Here is an 18730-nt window from a genome sequence, read left to right on the forward strand (position 1 = left end):
GGGGAACCAAAAAGAACGTTACCTCTCGGCCTCAATTCTTTTGCACAGTTCGGGATTGCCTGCGACAAAGCAGTAAAGATATTTTTGGAATTAGGCAAAATCACTGCATCTTCCATCTCAAACAACAATAGATTTCTCATATTTTGTTTTTTTTTGTTTTGATCTATTTCCCTTATGCTCCGTTTGGTTGCCAATGAGTTTTTTTATTTTTCAGGATGTTTGTTGGAGAATAGCTGCCACGTAGGACAAATTTCTTGTTTGGTTGCCAAAATAGTATTGGACTCCCCTATTACTCTATTGGATGTCACCTATGTAATAATTGTTTGTCTTGTGACATGGACTCTTTGTCCCCTCCATATGACTTTTAAACCAAATTATTCCAAAAGCAAGGACTTTTGGTTGAATTTTCTAGGGAATAGTGCGCTCTCTCTCTCTCTCTCTTATATAGGTAATGACACCCCTACTTATTCTCCTACTCTCTGAGTATAAGCCGTACAACTAAACACTACTTACACTATTTTCCGAGGTAATTATAGACAAATCAAAATGCTTGTCTCCTCGCTTTTAACTACTTTTGACCTCACACTACCCTACTCTCCGAGCCACACAAGCAACCAAATGGAGCATTAGTGTCTGCTTGGATGCATGCTGATTGTCTTAGGTAAGTAGGTAATAGGGAGGAGACAAGCAAAATCAAACTCTGTAAGCATACGAAGACGAAAACAACAGAAATCGAACGAACCATGGAAGAGGGGAACATAACATCAATCAATGAATAGAGGAACAAAACAACACAATCTATAGAAATGAGGGGCCGAAACTCTATTAGAGACCGATTCTTGATCAATGCTCTCAACATCTTGAACCGGAATCAGGGGCGGAGGCACGTATAATGTGGGGGTGCCCACCTCCTCCACGACCCCCAAGTATAAATTAGTGTAATCATCTTAGTTCAGCACCCCAAGTGTAAATTCAATTTTTATTTAGAGGGACCTTATTTTGTAGGGATTTTCTAGGGAACCCTAGAATGCATTTTGTGGGCCCGCCGTTGCATGAGGGATATTTATGATGATATCTCTCTAAATTAGCAATAATTATTTCATTTCTATCTAGATAACTTTTTTTAGTAGGAAAATGTTTTCTGTCAGAATGTTTTATCCCTCAATCCCAAGCATGGCCTAAAGTTGTTGTTATCTAGTCAGTCAAGATAAGAACAATTGCTATTCTTGGTAAGAATGAATGAATGAGTGGTATTTATGTTATTTGTCGGAAGGCGAGGGGCATCAATTCAGGCAGTGGATATTCTATAACGTCTGCGTGGCGGCAAAGCTACCGAAAGCGGAGTGGGGAAATGGAAGTGGGAGAAAAAAGGGAGATGATTTTTTCGCTCCCCTCTAGGATAATACGCACCCCTTGTAACTTAAATTTTGGCCAGACTACATGCTTTACTGGGTGCGATTTATCCTAAAGGAGGTGCGAAACAATCATAGCCCAAAAAAACAGCCGAGCAGAGAGTATTGGATAAGGGCGTCAGAAATATCACGATCGTTTTTGACGCACACTTGACGCTCTTCTCGTCCACGTGGCGTCTAAGGGAGCGCTCCCTTTCTCGTATTACGCTTTCAAAAACAGGGGAAAAAAAAAAAAACAGAAAGAGCAGAAGACGAAGAAGAAAAAAGAGGAAAAAAAAGAGAGGATAAGAACAAAATTAGGGTTTGGAAAGCTAGGGTTTTTGAGAGGAGAGGATCTTTGGTGGATTTTTTTATTTCTATCTTTTTGTTTATCTGTTAGAGGGAGATGTACCTAAATTCCATGCGAAAATCTTTCAAGGACTCTCTTAAAGGTCTGGAAGCCGATATCCAGCACGCAAATACACTGTAAGTATACTCAATTTTCTGTTTTTTCTCATTTATTTCTTGCTTGAATTGTGTTTTTTACTTGTGTTTTGTCCTTTCTGAAGAGGATTTGATGTTTTTTTTATCGATTTTTTGGATGAGAAATTGCTACAGAGGTTGAGAGTTCTTCGTTAGGGTCTTAATTGTTCTTGTAATGGCGATTGTGTTGCTATTTTTTTTTTTTATGTGCAGATTTTGTGTTTTTTTTGGATAAATTGCTAAAGGTTGCATGTTTCTTTTGCTTTTTTTAGGCTTTGATTGTTGAAATTTCTGTTTTTTTTTTCCTTCTGTTACTGCTGGTATATGGCGACTGATAACAATTACATCGATGTTGTGATTTTTTTTTTCTTTTGTATTTTGTGTGAAAATCCCTGCTTGTAGTTCGGAGATCATTTTTTTATGCTCTATGTTGTTTTAAGCTTTTGATTTTGTTGTTTGTTGATGTTTCTGCTTTTTTATTTGGATTCATTCTGAGGAAGTGCAATTGCGGCTTGAAATTGTTTCTTGAGCAGAGATTGCGTTTTTTCTTCGTATTTTTGGCTGGCATTTAGATATTTTAAAAAGTTATTCTCAAGTATACTTTTTCTTTTGAGATTTTTGGGTATTTTTGTTGAATTGACTGCTTATGGTTATAATCTCTTTCTTTTTTTTCTGGTGTCTTTCAATTAGGTTTTTTTTTGTTTCTCAAAATACCAACTGTTTTGCTCCTCGGAAAAGGCATTTTGTTTGGAATTTCATTTTTTTTTTCTTGGGCAAATTTATTGATAATTTATTAATTTAGATCGGCATTGGTGCTTGTAGCTCAAAAACCACATATCTTGTACTTCTCTTTCGTTTCGATTCCTGTCTTAGAATGAATTATTCGACTAAAATTCACCAGGCACGTTTTATGTTCTTTTTTCTTTTGAGATTTTTGTTAAGTTGATACTTATGTTTCAAATGTTGCAAAAAAAAAAAAAATGTTGCAATTTGTCAGCTGTTTGCAGTTTTGGTTTTGCTGTTTCCTAGATTCCTACTTTCTCTATTTCAGTTCCAGTTAAAAAATGGTGGTTGCGGCATGGATTTTGCCTTCCTGGAGAAAATTTTATGACTTTTGGTTGAATTTGCCATTTACAGTTCAATGCTCATGTTTGTATTGGTGTTTTTAATCAAGTTCATTTCTTTCTTGGAATCTCTGTTTTTCACTCTTAATACCTGTTCAAAAGGGGCATTCATGGTTTGACATCTATTTTTTCATTGGGTTGATTTTGTGGTTTTTTCTCAAGTTATGGCTAAAATTGCTACATATGGATTGATGTACTTTTTGTTTATTATGTAATTTGTTAGGATATTGTTGTTTTGGAAATGGATTTTCTCATTTGGATCCCATCGTCATGAGTTGTTTTCTTTCTTTTTCTTTTTCAATTTTTCAGTTGTGTAATTCTTTTTCCTTACGCCTTATAAATTTCCTGTTTTCCTCTTTTACTGGGTACTCCATGGAAATGGTGATTATGGTTGGAATTTTACTTTTCTGGAGCAATGTTTAGATTGTTTTTAACTTCTTGTTGAAACTCTCCCTATGTTTTAAGGATATAGTGTTCTTTATAGGTATGGTTTCTCTAGTTTCTTAAAATTTCTACCTTTTGCACTTCATCCTGCCTTAAAACACATTTCTTAGTTAAATTTTGCTTCTCTGGGTTGTTATTCATTTACTTCAAAATAGTTTGTCTTAGTTAATACTGTATCTTTTTTTTTTTCCCTTGGGTTGCCTTTATAAGGTTTTCACTTTGGTGGAAGTTAGTTCTATTTTATACAAAAACTGAAATAGAAAAACTCCCGCTTTTTTCATGGTCAAGAACGTTGCTTGATGCCAGGATCGCTTGACTATGATTACTGTGAAGTTTTAGTGTTTAAGATGGTCTGCTGGATTTTTTTTTATTACAGGTGGTCTTAAACAGGGCAACAGTTAGAATTTTATTTCTGACATTCTAGATAGCTATTTTGATGGGTTGGGTTGGGTTGGCCCCTTCCTTTTGTTCTAATGATGCCTTTTCTTGTCTTGTAATAGTATTATTGCAGTATACTTTACAAGAGAGATTATATCATGCATGCACACATTTTTCCTTGGGGTGGCAGAAGTACGAGTGAGGCCACTTGTTCAATGATGTAAACCATTTATTTACAGATGTTCCATTTACCAAATTTTTCCTCCGTGAAACTATCCATCTTGCAAGCATAAAAAGACCACTAGAAGTGCCATCTTACTTTGAGTTCAATTAGTCATTCCAACAGGATTCTCTGTGGGCTTATGAAGCAGAAGCCTCTTTGACTGCATAAGCTGGAAAGCAGTTCCTAGACGACATAGAAAGCAGGAGTCTCTCTCTCTCTCTCTCTCTCTCTCTCTCTCTCTCTCTCTCTCTCTCTCTCTCTCTCTCTCTCTCTCTCTCTCTCTCTCTCTCCCTCCACACACACACACATGCGCGCGCGCAAAACCCTGGATTAAAAGAATTAGTAGATCTGTTCTGCCCAAAATGGGAATGGGTTGGGGTTATGAACGTATAATCACAGAATCGACTCGATCATCTTATTTTAAGTTCTATTAACGAGCTCGTAAGTTCCCAGAAAATGACTCGGAAACCCTAGGTTTACGCTAGATTGGTATCAGAGTTAGATACACATCAAACAGTTTCTAGATAACATAGCATGAGGAGCTACTGAACTAGGAATAGGAGTAAGATTCTGGAGATAGCGCTGATTCTTGGGTATCCTTATACTACAATGCTGCTTGAATTGGAATCTGAGCCTTGAGAGTTCCTATGTTGTGGAAGAGCCAGAGAACTACTCTAGGAAACTCTAATCTCTGTGAGACTAAGCCAATTTTAGCAGTAAATGCATCAATGGAAATCTTAACATGAGTCAACGCACACAGGATATAAAATGTTGTTAATTGAGCTGATGGGTTCTATTAGTATTTCAAGGGGGTAATTGAGCTGTCAAGAGTTTTATGTGAACTTCTTAAATCATCAGCAAAATCTATTCTTACATGCTTTACTCTTCTTACGTGCTTTAATCCCTTTTTAAATGTATTTGTGAATTTGAGATTTTGGTAAAGAAAAGGATTGTGACTAACTCTTTCAGATATCTTATCTTAGTTTTCTTTTATTTTAATGCATGGTGTAGGGCTTCAGACTTTCCAAGGGAATACGATGGTGCCTGTCTTCAGATGAGAATGTCATACAGTCCAGCTGCACACCTGTTCCTTTTTCTTGTTCAATGGACAGACTGCAGCCTTGCGGGCGCCCTTGGACTTTTGAGAATCCTTATTTATAAGGTCGAAGTCTATCCCTTTACGTCAATCCTGATACTAGGCTATATCCACACGCTTCTTTAGTTTTGGCTTAGTTCTGATGACCCCCAACTCTTCATGCTGTAGGTTTATGTAGATGGCACAACAACCATGTCAATCCATGAAAGAAAAGCAAGTATCAGAGAATTCTATGGTAGGTCATCTAGCTCGAGCTAAACTTAAAACCTATGATCTTGAACCTAAGAAATTCTTACTCACTAGCTCTTACTGATGCTTATTCATGGGCAGCTGTTATATTTCCCTCTTTGCTGCAACTTCAAAAGGGGATAACTGATATGGAAGATAAAAAGCAAAAGGCAGTATGTATGGAAAGGTATAGGAGAAGAGACGAAGAAGAAATGAGGCATTACTCAGAGGTAGATGTTGAAAGAGAAGAAGAATGTGGGATTTGCATGGAGATGAACAGTAAGATTGTGTTACCCAATTGCAGCCATGCTATGTGCATGAAGTGCTACCGAGAATGGTAGTTTTTTTCTCTCTCTTATTTAGTTATTTTACTAGCATTCATAAATACTTGCATGTTTTCTGATACTTCCTTGTAACTGGTTGAGGCTTTAAAGGGTGTGTTGATTTTTCCTGAACCATCAAGATATGCATTTTAGATGATAACCAAGTATATTTTTTCCTTGATAGTATGCAAGTTGACATGGCTGAGTGAAAAAAAGCTTGTATGTCTTTTTTTCTTTCATCTTTTGGTATTATTATACATTACTTTCCTAATATTAGATTAGTGTATTTCTTTTTAAATCAATGTACTATGTCGGTGTGCTTGATGAACTTATATAGAGAAATATCTTTATTATGAAGAGACACCGTGCTGCACAGTTGTTCACTCTTATTGACCCTCTTGGAATTATTCTGTCAACCAACATGTCTTTATGTCAGCGAAATGCTTTTCTTGAAACAATCTAAGTACTCCTAAATTTGACGAAAATAATAAAAAGTACAAGTTAAATCTCCAGAGTTCTTCAAAACCTCTCCCTTAGAAAAATGAATCATCACACTCCCTACTTATTTGTAAAAGGAACTTCATGAATCCCTAATTTTGAAATTAAATCCCAATCAGTCATAGTAAAAATCATGATTTATATGTTGATGAAAATAGTGGTTACTGGTTAGGGACCTCTTGGAAATACTTTTTCAGAATTTATTTTTTTTCTAAATCATGGCTTTTGATGACATTGGGATAGTTTTTTTCCAGTTAGGCCTTTGGATTGCAAGAAAAACATTCCTCGTGGAAAATTGTTTCTTGGGAAAAAGTTTCTTTCCTCAATATAGAAGGAAATAACATTATAATGATTAATTTAGAACCATGCTTGTAGCTAGAATTATGCTGTATTGACGACTTTTGAGACGTTGAGGGGACTTCTAGAAATTAAAATTTCAGCGAATTTTGGAGTAATTTCACGATTTATTGTTTGGGGACACTATAAACAGCTATAGTTTGTATTTTATCGAATTTTCTTCTTGTTTAACATAGATTGTTTCTTTTATTAAATCTAAGTTTAGGCACATTAATAACCAACTATTCCCATTCAAGTTTCCTAGGTGACAAATGATTAAGTAGGATGATTGAAGTAAAAAAACTGCCTTGGTTAACCAGTAAAATGCCCTATATCAAAGGATAACTTATCATGCATTCGATTAGATGGCCCTTACCAAAAACAAACCTTAGCGTAAATCCTCTAGCATTGATTTTCGCTTGGATTGCATGTGGCGATACATCACTACATAGAATTAGCACCTAATACTCTTGTTATTTCCATAACAATAATGTCTTTGTACATATTTTATTGGTTGAGCTTGGATTCGATTGTTTTTTTTCGGCGCATGGTTGTGAAATTATGTCCTACTTGTATAAGAGTAGGGTAGTTCACACTTCGCAAAATAAATGCTAATATCATTTGCCCAAGTATTATTTTTGTCCTCCCAGACTCACTATTCACGTGACACATGATGCGGTGGCTTGTGATAGATACCATTCATATTGACTACCGTGACAACATCCCGCTTATATGATCCCACAATGAACACGAACTTGTTTGCCTAATCAAGCATTTAAAACATCAACTTTGACGTTTTTTTTGGAATGACTCAAGATGCGGCGCGGAATGCTACCGAAGAAAATCCTAGTCGACTCGGCACGACGCGGTCGAGTACTCGGTTGACACGGTCATAATTTGAGAGAGTCAAAGGAGTTTTTATTGACTCTGTAGGGCAAAATGCGGAATGCGGATGCGGCGCAATGTGGAAACGACCAAGGTAAAAGGGAGTCAACTCACGCTGATGCAGGGGAGTTTTAAAAATATGGTTTAGGATCTTTTGTTTGATGTCAAACTATATTGGTGGGAAAATATCTTTGGTGGCCCACAAGGTGAACGATTTTGATCACCTTACCCACACGCCATGTGCATAGTTGGCCTAGGAGATGGACGAAAAGAGTACTTGCGTGGCTGATATTTATATTCCTCATACATGAAATGATAGTGAGATGCTACTTGCAAACACATATCTATGGATTTAAATATCTGTATCATTAGGGGTATTAGTTGGGCTCCAAAATGATACACATCGGCTGGTATGCATGGGTTACAGTTGTTTTAACTCAGGCAGTATTTGATGTTATGCCTAAGTTTGGGGCAGGTTGGAAGTTGTTTAGATTTGGTACTATACTCCATATGGTGTTATTTGGAAAGTGTGTTCGGATGGGGTTTTGATTGTTAGATCATTCGTTCATTTTTTTTGTCTTGAACCTTTATGAGCCTCACAACTAAGAGGGTGTGGAGGATTCCATCCCCTCGTGTGGTTGCTTTTTGCTAGATATTTGCCTTGACAAGATTCTCATAGTGGATCCCTCTTGCTTAACTTTTATGGGTCTAACATGGGGAAGCATGGTTCTATCAGGATTGAGGACTCTAATGAGGCGGAAGTTCACACCTTAAGGACAAGTGTCCTTCTTACTGAGAGAGATATAGCTCTCCGATTGTTGAGGGGGGGCCTTAATGTTATTCAATGGTTGCATCAGGGGAGACCATTACCCTTGGGGATTCGCTGATGCGTTGAAGTGACATACCTTATAGGGGAGAAGATGATAGGTTTTCAGCATTTATATCAATCAGTTAATGGGGAAGGATGTATTAGCTCGCATTGGAGTGACCCAGAGACGCCCTTGTTGGAGTAGGGTGGATGTTTTTTTTTCTTCATTGTTGCATCTTTCCTTGGCTAGCTTGGTCGAGTTTTCTGTTTCTCTTTGATTCTTTAATAAAGCTCTCAGTTACTACTTACCATTAAAAAGAAAGGTGAAAAAAACGATAAGCTATGTTACCTCCAAAGATTACTGTTTACTTTCCTTCTACTGATTTCTGGCACACTTTTTCGACCATATATCTATGTTTTGATCATTTTAATGTGATTTATAGCGTTTTTAGTGTGTTGGAGAGCTTGAACTAAAAGTGAGACAGGTCAACAACTAAAAAAAATGAATAATGTAACTCTGTAAAGTAGATAATAAGCTAATGCGATTGTATCACCAAAAATTGCAAAAAAAAAGAGTAAAAGAAAGTGGGACATTGACCCATAAGTTATGTGGATGAAGCTATAAAATTATGTACGTATAGCTCAATACCGGTTAAAAAAATGACATCTTTAGTGAGTGTAAGATAATCAATAGGAAAAAGAACTAAATAGAAAGAAAAATAAATGAACAATAGATGCAGAACTTTATAGATCTAGCCTTGAAAAGAATGGAAAAGAATCAAACCATGAATAAGACAACAAAACATACAATAAAGTAAAAAAATTAGAGGGAAATCAGAAACGGGTAAAAACTGAGAAGGAGAAGCATGAACCACCACCGAATCTCATCAAATCTTGCCAAAAACTGTTATAATTGCTTTTCTTATTTATGTTATTTCCATACTATATTAGGTTTCCTTAATTTTTTTTCTTTTTTTGTTAATTTTCTGTTTCCAATTTTGTTTTCCCCAATTTCTATATAATGTAGATGCCATATGGCTATTTGGTAAGCAATAATCACATTTAGTGCAGCTAGCACATTGGAGGCCGAGTTTCCTCGAATTTACTCAGTGTCTTCTCCCTTTTTCTCTTATTCTATCACTCTTCTTCTTCATTTTCTGTTCTGATAAAATTGTGTTCTAACAAGTTGGTATCATAGTCCTTTCTTGGTGGATGCCTCTTACACGTCGTCGAAAGAACGTCATTGGCATCAAAGATCTAAAGGCTTATTCCATGACTACGGAAGTAAGAATGGATCGTCTTTAGAAGAACAAGCTTGTATGCGCGAGGTTCGCGAAGATCGAATCACAACTTGAATCAATAATCCAAACCCTCAAAGCAAATATATTAAAGATGTTTAGAGAATTTCTATCTCAAAATCCCAATCCTCCCCAGTTGATGGCTACCCGAGATAGACATGATCTTGTCTTTGAATCTACCATTGTGCACAGGCATTGGTCTATACAAGGCGCTACAAACTTCTATGACCGTTGTACAAATGAACTAGATAATCGAGGAGGCGGAATGTATATTGATCGAGATAAAAAAAATTCTATCACAAAAATAGAGTTTCTGCGATGGGATTGTAATGATATGATTGTATGGGTGTCCCGAGCGGAACGATATTTCCAATTCCATCAGACGATGGAGGATCTCAGGATTGCAATGGCTTCCATCAATCTTGAGGGAGATGCTATCCAATGGTATGATAGATTTGAAGTAACCTGTCAGGGAGTTCCAACTTGGAAGGAATTCGTGGAGGGTCTATTGGTTCGTTTTGGACCATCTGGGTACGGATATGTCCATGGCGAGCTAGCAAAAATAAGACAAACGACAATTGTCTTAAAGGAAGACCGGTTCGAACGACTCTCCAATCGAGCTCCGAAACTTGTTAGAGCCCCAATTGGTTTAGACGTTTGTCGCAGGACTCTGTCTAGACATTAGATGGGAAGTCAAGATTATCATCCTCGCACGATGACGACGGCTATCACTTGTGCGCGATGCAAGAGGAAAGACTCAATGAAGATAGTCAACGTTCGTATGAAGGCTCTACTAGTCGACCCCCTGATCTACCTTGAGAAGGTCCCATCAAATCCACAGGTAGTAACACACATGTTAAGCGTTTGGCGGTATGACTTACGGACCAAATGATGAAAGGGCTATGTTGGTTGTGATGAGAAAGACCATATGGGTCATGATTGCGGGCAAAAACTATTGTTGATGATCGAGCCAATGGATGATCCTGACGAAGAGGATGAGGATAAGGGTGAATTAGATCATGAGAATCCTGATCAAGAAGGTGATGATACAATTGTTACTTCTGTGCACGCTTTAGCATGATATTCTATTCCCCAGAATATGTGGGTCAAGGGATACATCAAACATCAGACTGTGGCGATCTTAATTGACTTAGGTAGTGCAAATAATTTTTGAGACGTTCGGGTTGCCAAAAGACTCTTGCCTTGTGGAACACTCGGATACTTTTGTGGTCAAGGTAGTGGATGTCGAACCTTGATTAGTAAGGGAAAATGCTCTAATATGAAAATTTCCGTGCAGAATCAAGAGTTAGTCACGGATTTATTTCTATTGCCATTATAAGGTTTGATCTAGTCCAGGGAGCCCAGTGGGTGCGTACTTTAGGAGATATTACTTGGAAATTTTCCAAACTTTGTTTTTGAGTTGCATGGAAATGTTCGAAACTTATGCAATTTTCATTGAATAGGAAAAGAGTGACTATTAAGGGCAAAGGTGGAAGAAGCGTGACTACGATAAGCAATCATCGTATGGAAAAGCTAATGCAGAAGGAGCATTATGTTTTCCTAGTGCAGCAGAAATTTCTAGAGTTTATTACTAATCAGCCTTGCGGACAAGGTTGAAATTGAGGGCGGGGAATGTTATAATTGCTTTCCTTATTTATGTTATTTCCATATTGTATTAGGTTTCCTTAATTTCTTTTTCCTATTTTGATGATTTCTATTTCCTATTTTATTTTCCCCGATTTCTATATGATGTCGATGCCGTATGGCTATTCGGTAAGCAATAATCACATATAGTGTAGCTAGCACATTGGAGGCCGAGTTTCCTTGAATGAACTCATTGTCTTCTCCCTTTTTCTCTCATTCTATCAATTTTCTTTTTCATTTTTCAGCTACTAGGGGCCGAGACAACCAATAAGCTTCCGTATCGAACCAATGTGGCCAATATTATGCCCTTTTTGCAGGTGTTGATACAGGGGTCTGAATTGCATTGAAACCCTGAATTTCTGTTTCATATTGGCTGATATTTTAGGCCATGTGGAAACCAATTCAATGTAGGCATTCCCACCCATTGGAAGTTCCATCATAAGGACCAAAACCAGCTATTATGCAACATGATGGTTTCACTGTGCCAGGCCATCACTGGGTCGTCCTGCATCTGTTCGTTAGCATAATACATCTTTCATATTATATATGATGCTGTCTGCATGAACTGTTCTAGCTTCGGCTTGTGTAACATATTATGTTTGTGTTTGACTTGGCGTTTCTCCTTGTGAAACACATTGCAGTCTTTGTTTCCAAGCTTTGTGGCTGTTGGCTATTAAGTTCTCTTGTGAATTTTTATCTGGTGGTGATCCATCATCTTAGTGGAGGGGATGATACCTCTCATAAAACAATGAGACTCAGCAAAAATACGAGTGAAGAATATTGCAATATCCTGGGGTTCTTGATGCTGGATATGCACCTTATAGCTCTCCGTTGTCTTTTATAACTGGAAAATGCAAATGATCCAAGCTCCTTTATGTGCAGAAGAAGTTAAGACAGAACGATTACATTTAGATAATATTTGAGTAAAAAACCATGCAAAACAATATAAATCTCAAATGGTTTCTATCAACTATAAAAACAGAACCAAAAAAATCACATGGGAGTCTCGGGATCACGTGTGTAACAAGTTTCAAACTTCTATTTCTGTGATCTTAATACTTATCTTTAAATAGAACAGTCATAAAATGGTTGATGCTTTGGAACATGTACTGTCAATGTACCCAATGATAGGAAGATTGGACCATTTTGGTATGGTTTTAAATTTCCACCGAACCCGACACGAAACGACAACATGTTTTAAATTTCCACGGAATCTTGTTTTCATTTCCATTGAAACGCATACCGAAACCAAAAACCTTAAGTGTATTAGTGGTGTCCTATATTAGTATGTAACACAATCTTATTTATGCGAATTACATGTGGAATGCAATGTATGTATTATGAATAAATATTTTTATGAATTATATGTGAAATGTGGCATGCATTAAATTATTAGACATGCACTAGGTGTTTGATGTTGTTAAACTTTTTTGTTTATTACTTTATGTGATGGTTTTTGAGCTTATTCTAGCACTTCTCGAAGTTTCGTCTTAAATGTCCATCATTTGTATATGTTTCTATGATTTTACTAGATTTCCACCCAAATTTCCATCCAAAGCTGACCTGTTTCCATTTCCGCCGTGGCCGACATGCATACTGAAACCTGAAAGCTTGATTTACGCTGAGAGAAAAAAACCCATTTAAGCAGGTGGACTACTATACGAAGACATTGCATAAGATTTTGTTTGAGAATTGAAGACATTGCATAAGATGGATTTGTGCTCAGTTAGATTCTACAATTTCACGTCCCAAATCCTACAATTCAATTCTGATCCCCTCAAGACAAGTCATAATTTAGTTCAATCCTGTGTAATAGTCTCACCAAAAAAAAAAAAAAGACCCCGTGTAATAGTCTCAAATCCTACAATTTAATTCTAATTCCCTAGAAGACGAATCATGATCTAGTTCAATTCCATCTAATATTAGTCCTGCATGAGCCATACCACAGTTCAAACTTTGTGACATCCTTCAAATTGAAGGGTAATAGATGGAGATGCTGGTAACATTCTTTCATGTGTATCACTGGTCTGGATCCTTATTATGGTTTGTCACACTTACAAATGCCCTAAAATGCTATGGGTAAAAAAGTTAAATGTAGTGTTAGAATTTGGTTGATTTGAAAAATCATTATCTTAGGATTTGGAGCATTTCTAATATATTCTAAGTGATACTTCAATGCGATCTTATAATGATATCTATTGATGTATTGCAGGCGTGCAAGATCACAGTCATGCCCATTCTGCCGTGACAGTCTCAAGAGAGTGAACTCTGGCGATCTCTGGATCTTCACAGACAGTCGAGAGATAGTCGACATGGCGACTCTTTCGAGAGAAAATCTGAGGCGCCTCTTCATGTACATAGACAAATTACCCATAGTCATCCCCGATGCTGTTTTCGAAGCCTACGATTCACATGTGAAATGAAAATGATTCGTGGAGTTCTACAGAAAGTTCGGATTATTGCCGGTAATTTATTTCCTTAAGTTAATTACCCATTTAGCTTTGATTAATTTAGGTGGAAGTGCTTCCCATTTCTGTTATGAAGCCGCCCAGTTGTCCCTAGGTGGCATGTGAATGCCGGAAAACTCCATGGGAAGGAGTTTGTCTGTAAATTGTATTCAGATGAACCAAATGTAAATGTGCATGTACAGATTGAAAAACTTGTCTATATATCAAAGGATCTCTTTTTCGTTTCATGTGAATTTAGGAGTTATGGCTTATGACCACCTTGTATTGGTTCTGAAGTTCTGTACAGCTTCTGTTCAGGAGGCAAACTTTAAGTAGGCCCCTCTCATATCAGGGGAGAGAATTTCACAGTTTTGTGGGACACGAAGGCCATGTTTGGTAACAATTATTTTTGTTCATGAAATATTAGTTTACCAGGTGCTGAAAGAGCGGTAGGGAGAGGGGGGAGGAGGAGCGAATTGAGTGGAAATGAGTGAGGAGATGGTGACAAGTGACAGAAAAATAAGGAAAACAAAAACTCTATTTTGAATAGCGCTGTTCTTTTCCCTATTTTCAGCCACTTCTCACCCTTCCCTCTTTCATGTCCTCTCATTTCTCTTCCTCTCCTACTCTCTCTAGGCCTCTCCCACCACTTGATAAACCATTATTCTATGGAAAAAGCTTTAATGGTTGCCAAATATGGGGTTAATGCTGTCAATGGTGAATCGATCATTCACTATCCTTTGAGTGATAAGCCTAAAGTTGTGTTCTTTAGCCATTCTCAGCTGGGCTTTTGCACTTTTTCTTATGAGTTTGAAACTACAGGGTTATCGTTGAATGTGTCAGAATGTTGAGTGGGAAAATTACAGTTACACCCCCTCAAATTTCTGACACATTCAAGGACAACTGTAGTTTCAAACTCATCAACTACACGCCCAGACTTTTCACTATGTATAAGGTAGACCCCCTCTTTTGAAACAATATAAATGCTAATTAGTTGGTCGACTAGAGAACCTTCTTTAGTCCGCCTACCCAAAACAGAGTGAGCCTACATTGTTTGGATGATCCAAAGCATTCATTTGATGTGCCTTGACATAGATAGGGTGTGACCAAAAAATCATCTCCATAGGATCATCCTAACCCTTCGGTTTGTGGACGGACCGTCAACTGAGGAGGTCTACCTTATAGACATTGAAAATTCCGGGGGTGGAGTTGATGAGTTTGGAACTACAAGGTTACCATTGAATGTGTCAAAAAGTTGAGGGGTGCAACTGTATTTTTCCAAAAAAAAAAAATGAAGAATGGCACTCAAGTCCTGGGCCATTTCTCCCATAATGAAGAATGGCGTTCATCAAACCCAAAGAAAAACTCAAAGTCTGTTTAGGAGAGTCATGGCTCCTCTCTAATTAAGCCGTTAGTAGCTCCAGTTGCCTTGAATCAACCTCCCTTCCCTTTTCTTTTCTATTTTCTCTTTGTTATTTATGGTACGACCAATCAAGCACGTAACTGGCTTTGCTAGGCATTTCTCAGAACGGCTGTTGCATGAGAGTGCAGCTACCTGAGATGAATTAAATGAATAAGACAAAATCTGAAGTTATGTGATGTTAGACAAAATCTCTCATGCAACAGCTGTTCCGCAAAATGCCATCAGTGATGTTCCCTATCAAACCCCAATTTAGGAACTTCCCTAATTATAATTTAAAATATAATTCATTAATTAAAAGTATGTTAGATATTTATTGCAGAAGCTGTTTTTAACCCCCCCCCCCCCCCCCCCCCTCAAAAAAAAAAAAAAAAGGATAATTCGCCCCCCTTTTAACGCGAATTGTGGGCAGACTTTAAACGTTTTTTGACGTCAAATCACTTTAACAGGGGGATGCATTATCCTACAGGGCGTGAAAATATCATCTCCCTCTATTGCTGGCCTTGTTGGGATTGCGAGAAACATTTCTTGAAGAGGGGTGAAGGCTTTTGCTCTTTAAGCTAGAGGTCGGCTGTTCAATCCCAGCTTACCTATAAAAAAAAGGATCAATTACTGTTACATGCTGCAAATTTGAAAAAATGACGAGAAAATGTTGCTTTTTGAAAAATCACTAAGAAATGCTGTTTTATTAAAAGAAATGTTGCTAGGAACGAAAATGCCCCTCAACTTACTTTAATCTCTCTCTTCTTGGTTTTACCGTTTTACTCTTTTACTTCCAGGCGATAGAAGCCTTCTTCTTCGGCGAAACATCTCATTTCTTTGGCAGCAGATGCTCTTTTGTCCTGAGGGATTCTAAGGATCAACAACTATGCCTTTCTTGAAAGCCAAGAGCGCCGATCTATCAGTGTTTATATCGTCATGTGAGCAGAGGAATAAAATAGAATGGGAAGATGAGAAGGAGAAATTGGATTATGGACATGTTGAGAAACCCCATTTGATAATTTTTTGTTGTGTTACTGTGGCTAATGGAAAACTCCACTAACTCTCTTAACTTCTAAACTTGTAAAAGAGATGCTATGGCAAAGTCATATGTTCATCATTTTCGTGCTATCCAATGGACATCAAATGATTAGTTATTTTCAGAAAGGACAAAATCTTTATGCTAGAATTTGTAGAACTACCCTGTTTTGATTGCTAGAGTGGTCGGTCCAATGTAGGTGATGTTTACCACCATCTGATATTTGAACGAGATCTACTTGACCGAAGGCAAAAAGAGTTCTGAATGTTACTGAAATTAAAAAATTTAGTCGAAGCCAAAGAAAATTTGTCGAAGGGTTTCGAGATCTCCCCCTCTTCTTCTCAACGCAAAAACAGGTACTCGAAGCCAAAACAGGATATTCGATGCCAAAATTTACTTGGTCGAAACCAAAAATTACTTGGTTGAATTGAAAAATGTGTTTCCTGTAACATTCGCCGTTGTGTTTTTCGCTTCGACTAAATTTTTTTAGGCTTCGAATAACTGGTTTTCTTGCTTCGACTAACATGTTTTTGGCTGTGACTAAAACTTTTGAATTCTAGTAACATTTGGAACTTTTTTCGTCTTTATCTAATATATTTTAGCTTCGAGAAATATTTGTTAGCTTCGACTATCATTTTTTTTTTTTGCTTCGACTATCATTTTTTGGATTCGACTATCATTTTTGGCTTGGAGTAACTTTTTTTTGGCGTCAACTAGCATTTTTTGGGGTTCGACTATCACTTTGTGGGTTTGAGCTATCGATTTTTTATTTGAGTTACATTTTTTTAGCTTCAAGTAACCTATTTTTTGGCTATGAGTAACCCGTGTGAGTACCATTTTGGCTTCCAACCCTTTTGCCTAGTGAAAGCTCTTTGGGCAACTGATTTTGGCTACAGCCACTAGAAAAGGGGAAATTCTTACAAAGATAATGAGATTTTGGATATTTGGAGGAGGAAAAAGAAAATGAGAAAGGGGCATCTCTAGAGAACTCCTTGACAGAGCATATGCCGGAGAAATGAAGATGTTTCGCCGGAGAAGAAGGCTTCTATCGCCGGAAAGATAAAGTGTAAAAACAAAGAAGAGAAAGATAAAGTAAGGTTAGGGGTATTTTCGTCCTAAAAAATCTTTTTTTAATAAAATAGCATTTCTTAGTATTTTTTCAAAACTCAACATTTTCTCGTCATTTTTTCAACTGTCCAGCATGTAATAGTAATTGATCCTTAAAAAAAACATTTCTTGAAGAATTGGGCCTTGAAAAAAATATGAAAACCCTGTTTTGAAAATGTCGTTCCTTTTTTTTATCAGCTATGCATGGTTTTTAGAGTGGGAAATGATATTTCCAAGCACTAATCTTCGTTACTTTTTTTTTTTTTTGTCTTTCTTTGAAAACAATTGCAGCATTTCCACTTATTTTCTTGAAATTAACTTCATTTTTATCCCTTATTTCTACATTAGCTATGCAAGTTGACTGACTTTTTAACATATAAAATCCCGTGACTTCCAAAATTTATATTGGGCCTCAATCAGTTCTAGTAACTTATCTTGAAAAGAAGAAAGAGAAAAAAAAAAACAGACTAAATTGCTCGTTCTTCTAAAAAAGAATGAGAGGATACCACAGAGAAATGATTTGGAAACAGTAATAAGAAGGAAATTGAGCAAAGCCCTTTAACAAAAAGAAGAAATTGTATCAAGTTATCAACAGATACACATGAAAGTTTTTTTTTAAAAATGAAGAGTGAGTGAAGAGTTGCTTTTTCCATTAGCCCAGTAAGAAAATTTGGAGAGGGTCAGGAAACGAAAATTCTGCAACCCCTAAACAGAACAACAAAGGAATTAGAGTTCTATGTGAATTTTTCCTTTTCACAAAGGTTCCCTTTTTTTCACTGCCACTGTCTCATACGGTTGTAGAATTTCTCGTTTTCTTCTAACAAAATATAGTTGGATTTTGATAATAACAAACTATCCTTATTCAAGAGTTAACTTCTCAGTCAAATACATTGAAGATTTTTGCATTCCTCTGTAATCAAATTGGGTGCTTAAAAAGTGCATTACTATCATAAGATGAGATCCTTATCCCATTGTTACAACCCACAAACCAAACATTTAAGGTCATGTTTGGCAACCATGATTTTTTTTTTCATGGAATATTTACTTGCCAAGTGTTGAGAGGGGTAGGGAGAGAGGGAGGGATAAAATTGCGAGGGCCGGAGTGAGGAGATGGTGGGAAGTGGCTGACAAATAAAGAAAACAAAAACTCTATTTCTATTGCGGATTTGCTAGCGTCGTCCATCGCAGAAGGCGTTTTGCGGATGGTCTGTTGCATCTGACAGCAGCCACAGAGGCTCACCTTTCAGCAGATTTTGTCGTCATTCACGAGATGGCTGCTGTCAGATGCAACAGATCATCTGCGAAATGCCTTCTGCGATGAACGCTAGCAAATCCCTTTTTATCGAGTAAAAGTTTTTCTTTTCCCTGTTTTTTCAGCCACTTCCAACCCTCTCCTCACTCAGACCCTCTGAATTCTCTGACTCTTTCACCCTCCTTGTCCCTCTCCCACCATTCTATTTACTAATATTCCATGGACAAAGCTTTCATGGCTGCCAAACGTTGCCTAAAAGTGTAAAAGGTGGAAGATGGCCTAACAAGAGGGTGTAAATAGTATCAAAGATGAAGGACAAATCAACAC

General features: G+C 37.2%; 1 protein-coding gene across 1 annotated transcript; it reads left to right on the forward strand.

The window, feature by feature from the left end:
* The first annotated feature begins 1620 nt into the window (after window positions 1–1620).
* On the forward strand, window positions 1621–13860 carry LOC143882175 (E3 ubiquitin-protein ligase AIRP2-like). Its single transcript, XM_077385631.1, has 5 exons — window positions 1621–1877; window positions 5055–5205; window positions 5308–5374; window positions 5470–5704; window positions 13372–13860. Exons 1-5 carry the CDS (start codon window positions 1798–1800, stop codon window positions 13580–13582), a joined length of 744 nt encoding a protein of 247 aa, XP_077241746.1. The 5' UTR covers window positions 1621–1797; the 3' UTR covers window positions 13583–13860.
* Window positions 13861–18730: the final 4870 nt, after the last annotated feature.

The sequence above is a fragment of the Tasmannia lanceolata genome, unplaced genomic scaffold, assembly GCF_043159265.1.
Source record: "Tasmannia lanceolata isolate RefF3 unplaced genomic scaffold, GAP_Taslan_0.1 ptg000007l, whole genome shotgun sequence".
Classification (NCBI taxonomy): domain Eukaryota; kingdom Viridiplantae; phylum Streptophyta; class Magnoliopsida; order Canellales; family Winteraceae; genus Tasmannia; species Tasmannia lanceolata.

Bases quoted from the DNA above. Each gene is read 5' to 3' on its own strand.
- LOC143882175 (XM_077385631.1), top strand. From the start codon at position 1,798: ATGTACCTAAATTCCATGCGAAAATCTTTCAAGGACTCTCTTAAAGGT. The intron at 1,878-5,054 runs GTAAGTATACTC...TGCATGGTGTAG, and splicing joins ATCCAGCACGCAAATACACT to GGCTTCAGACTTTCCAAGGG. The intron at 5,705-13,371 runs GTAGTTTTTTTC...GATGTATTGCAG, and splicing joins ATGAAGTGCTACCGAGAATG to GCGTGCAAGATCACAGTCAT.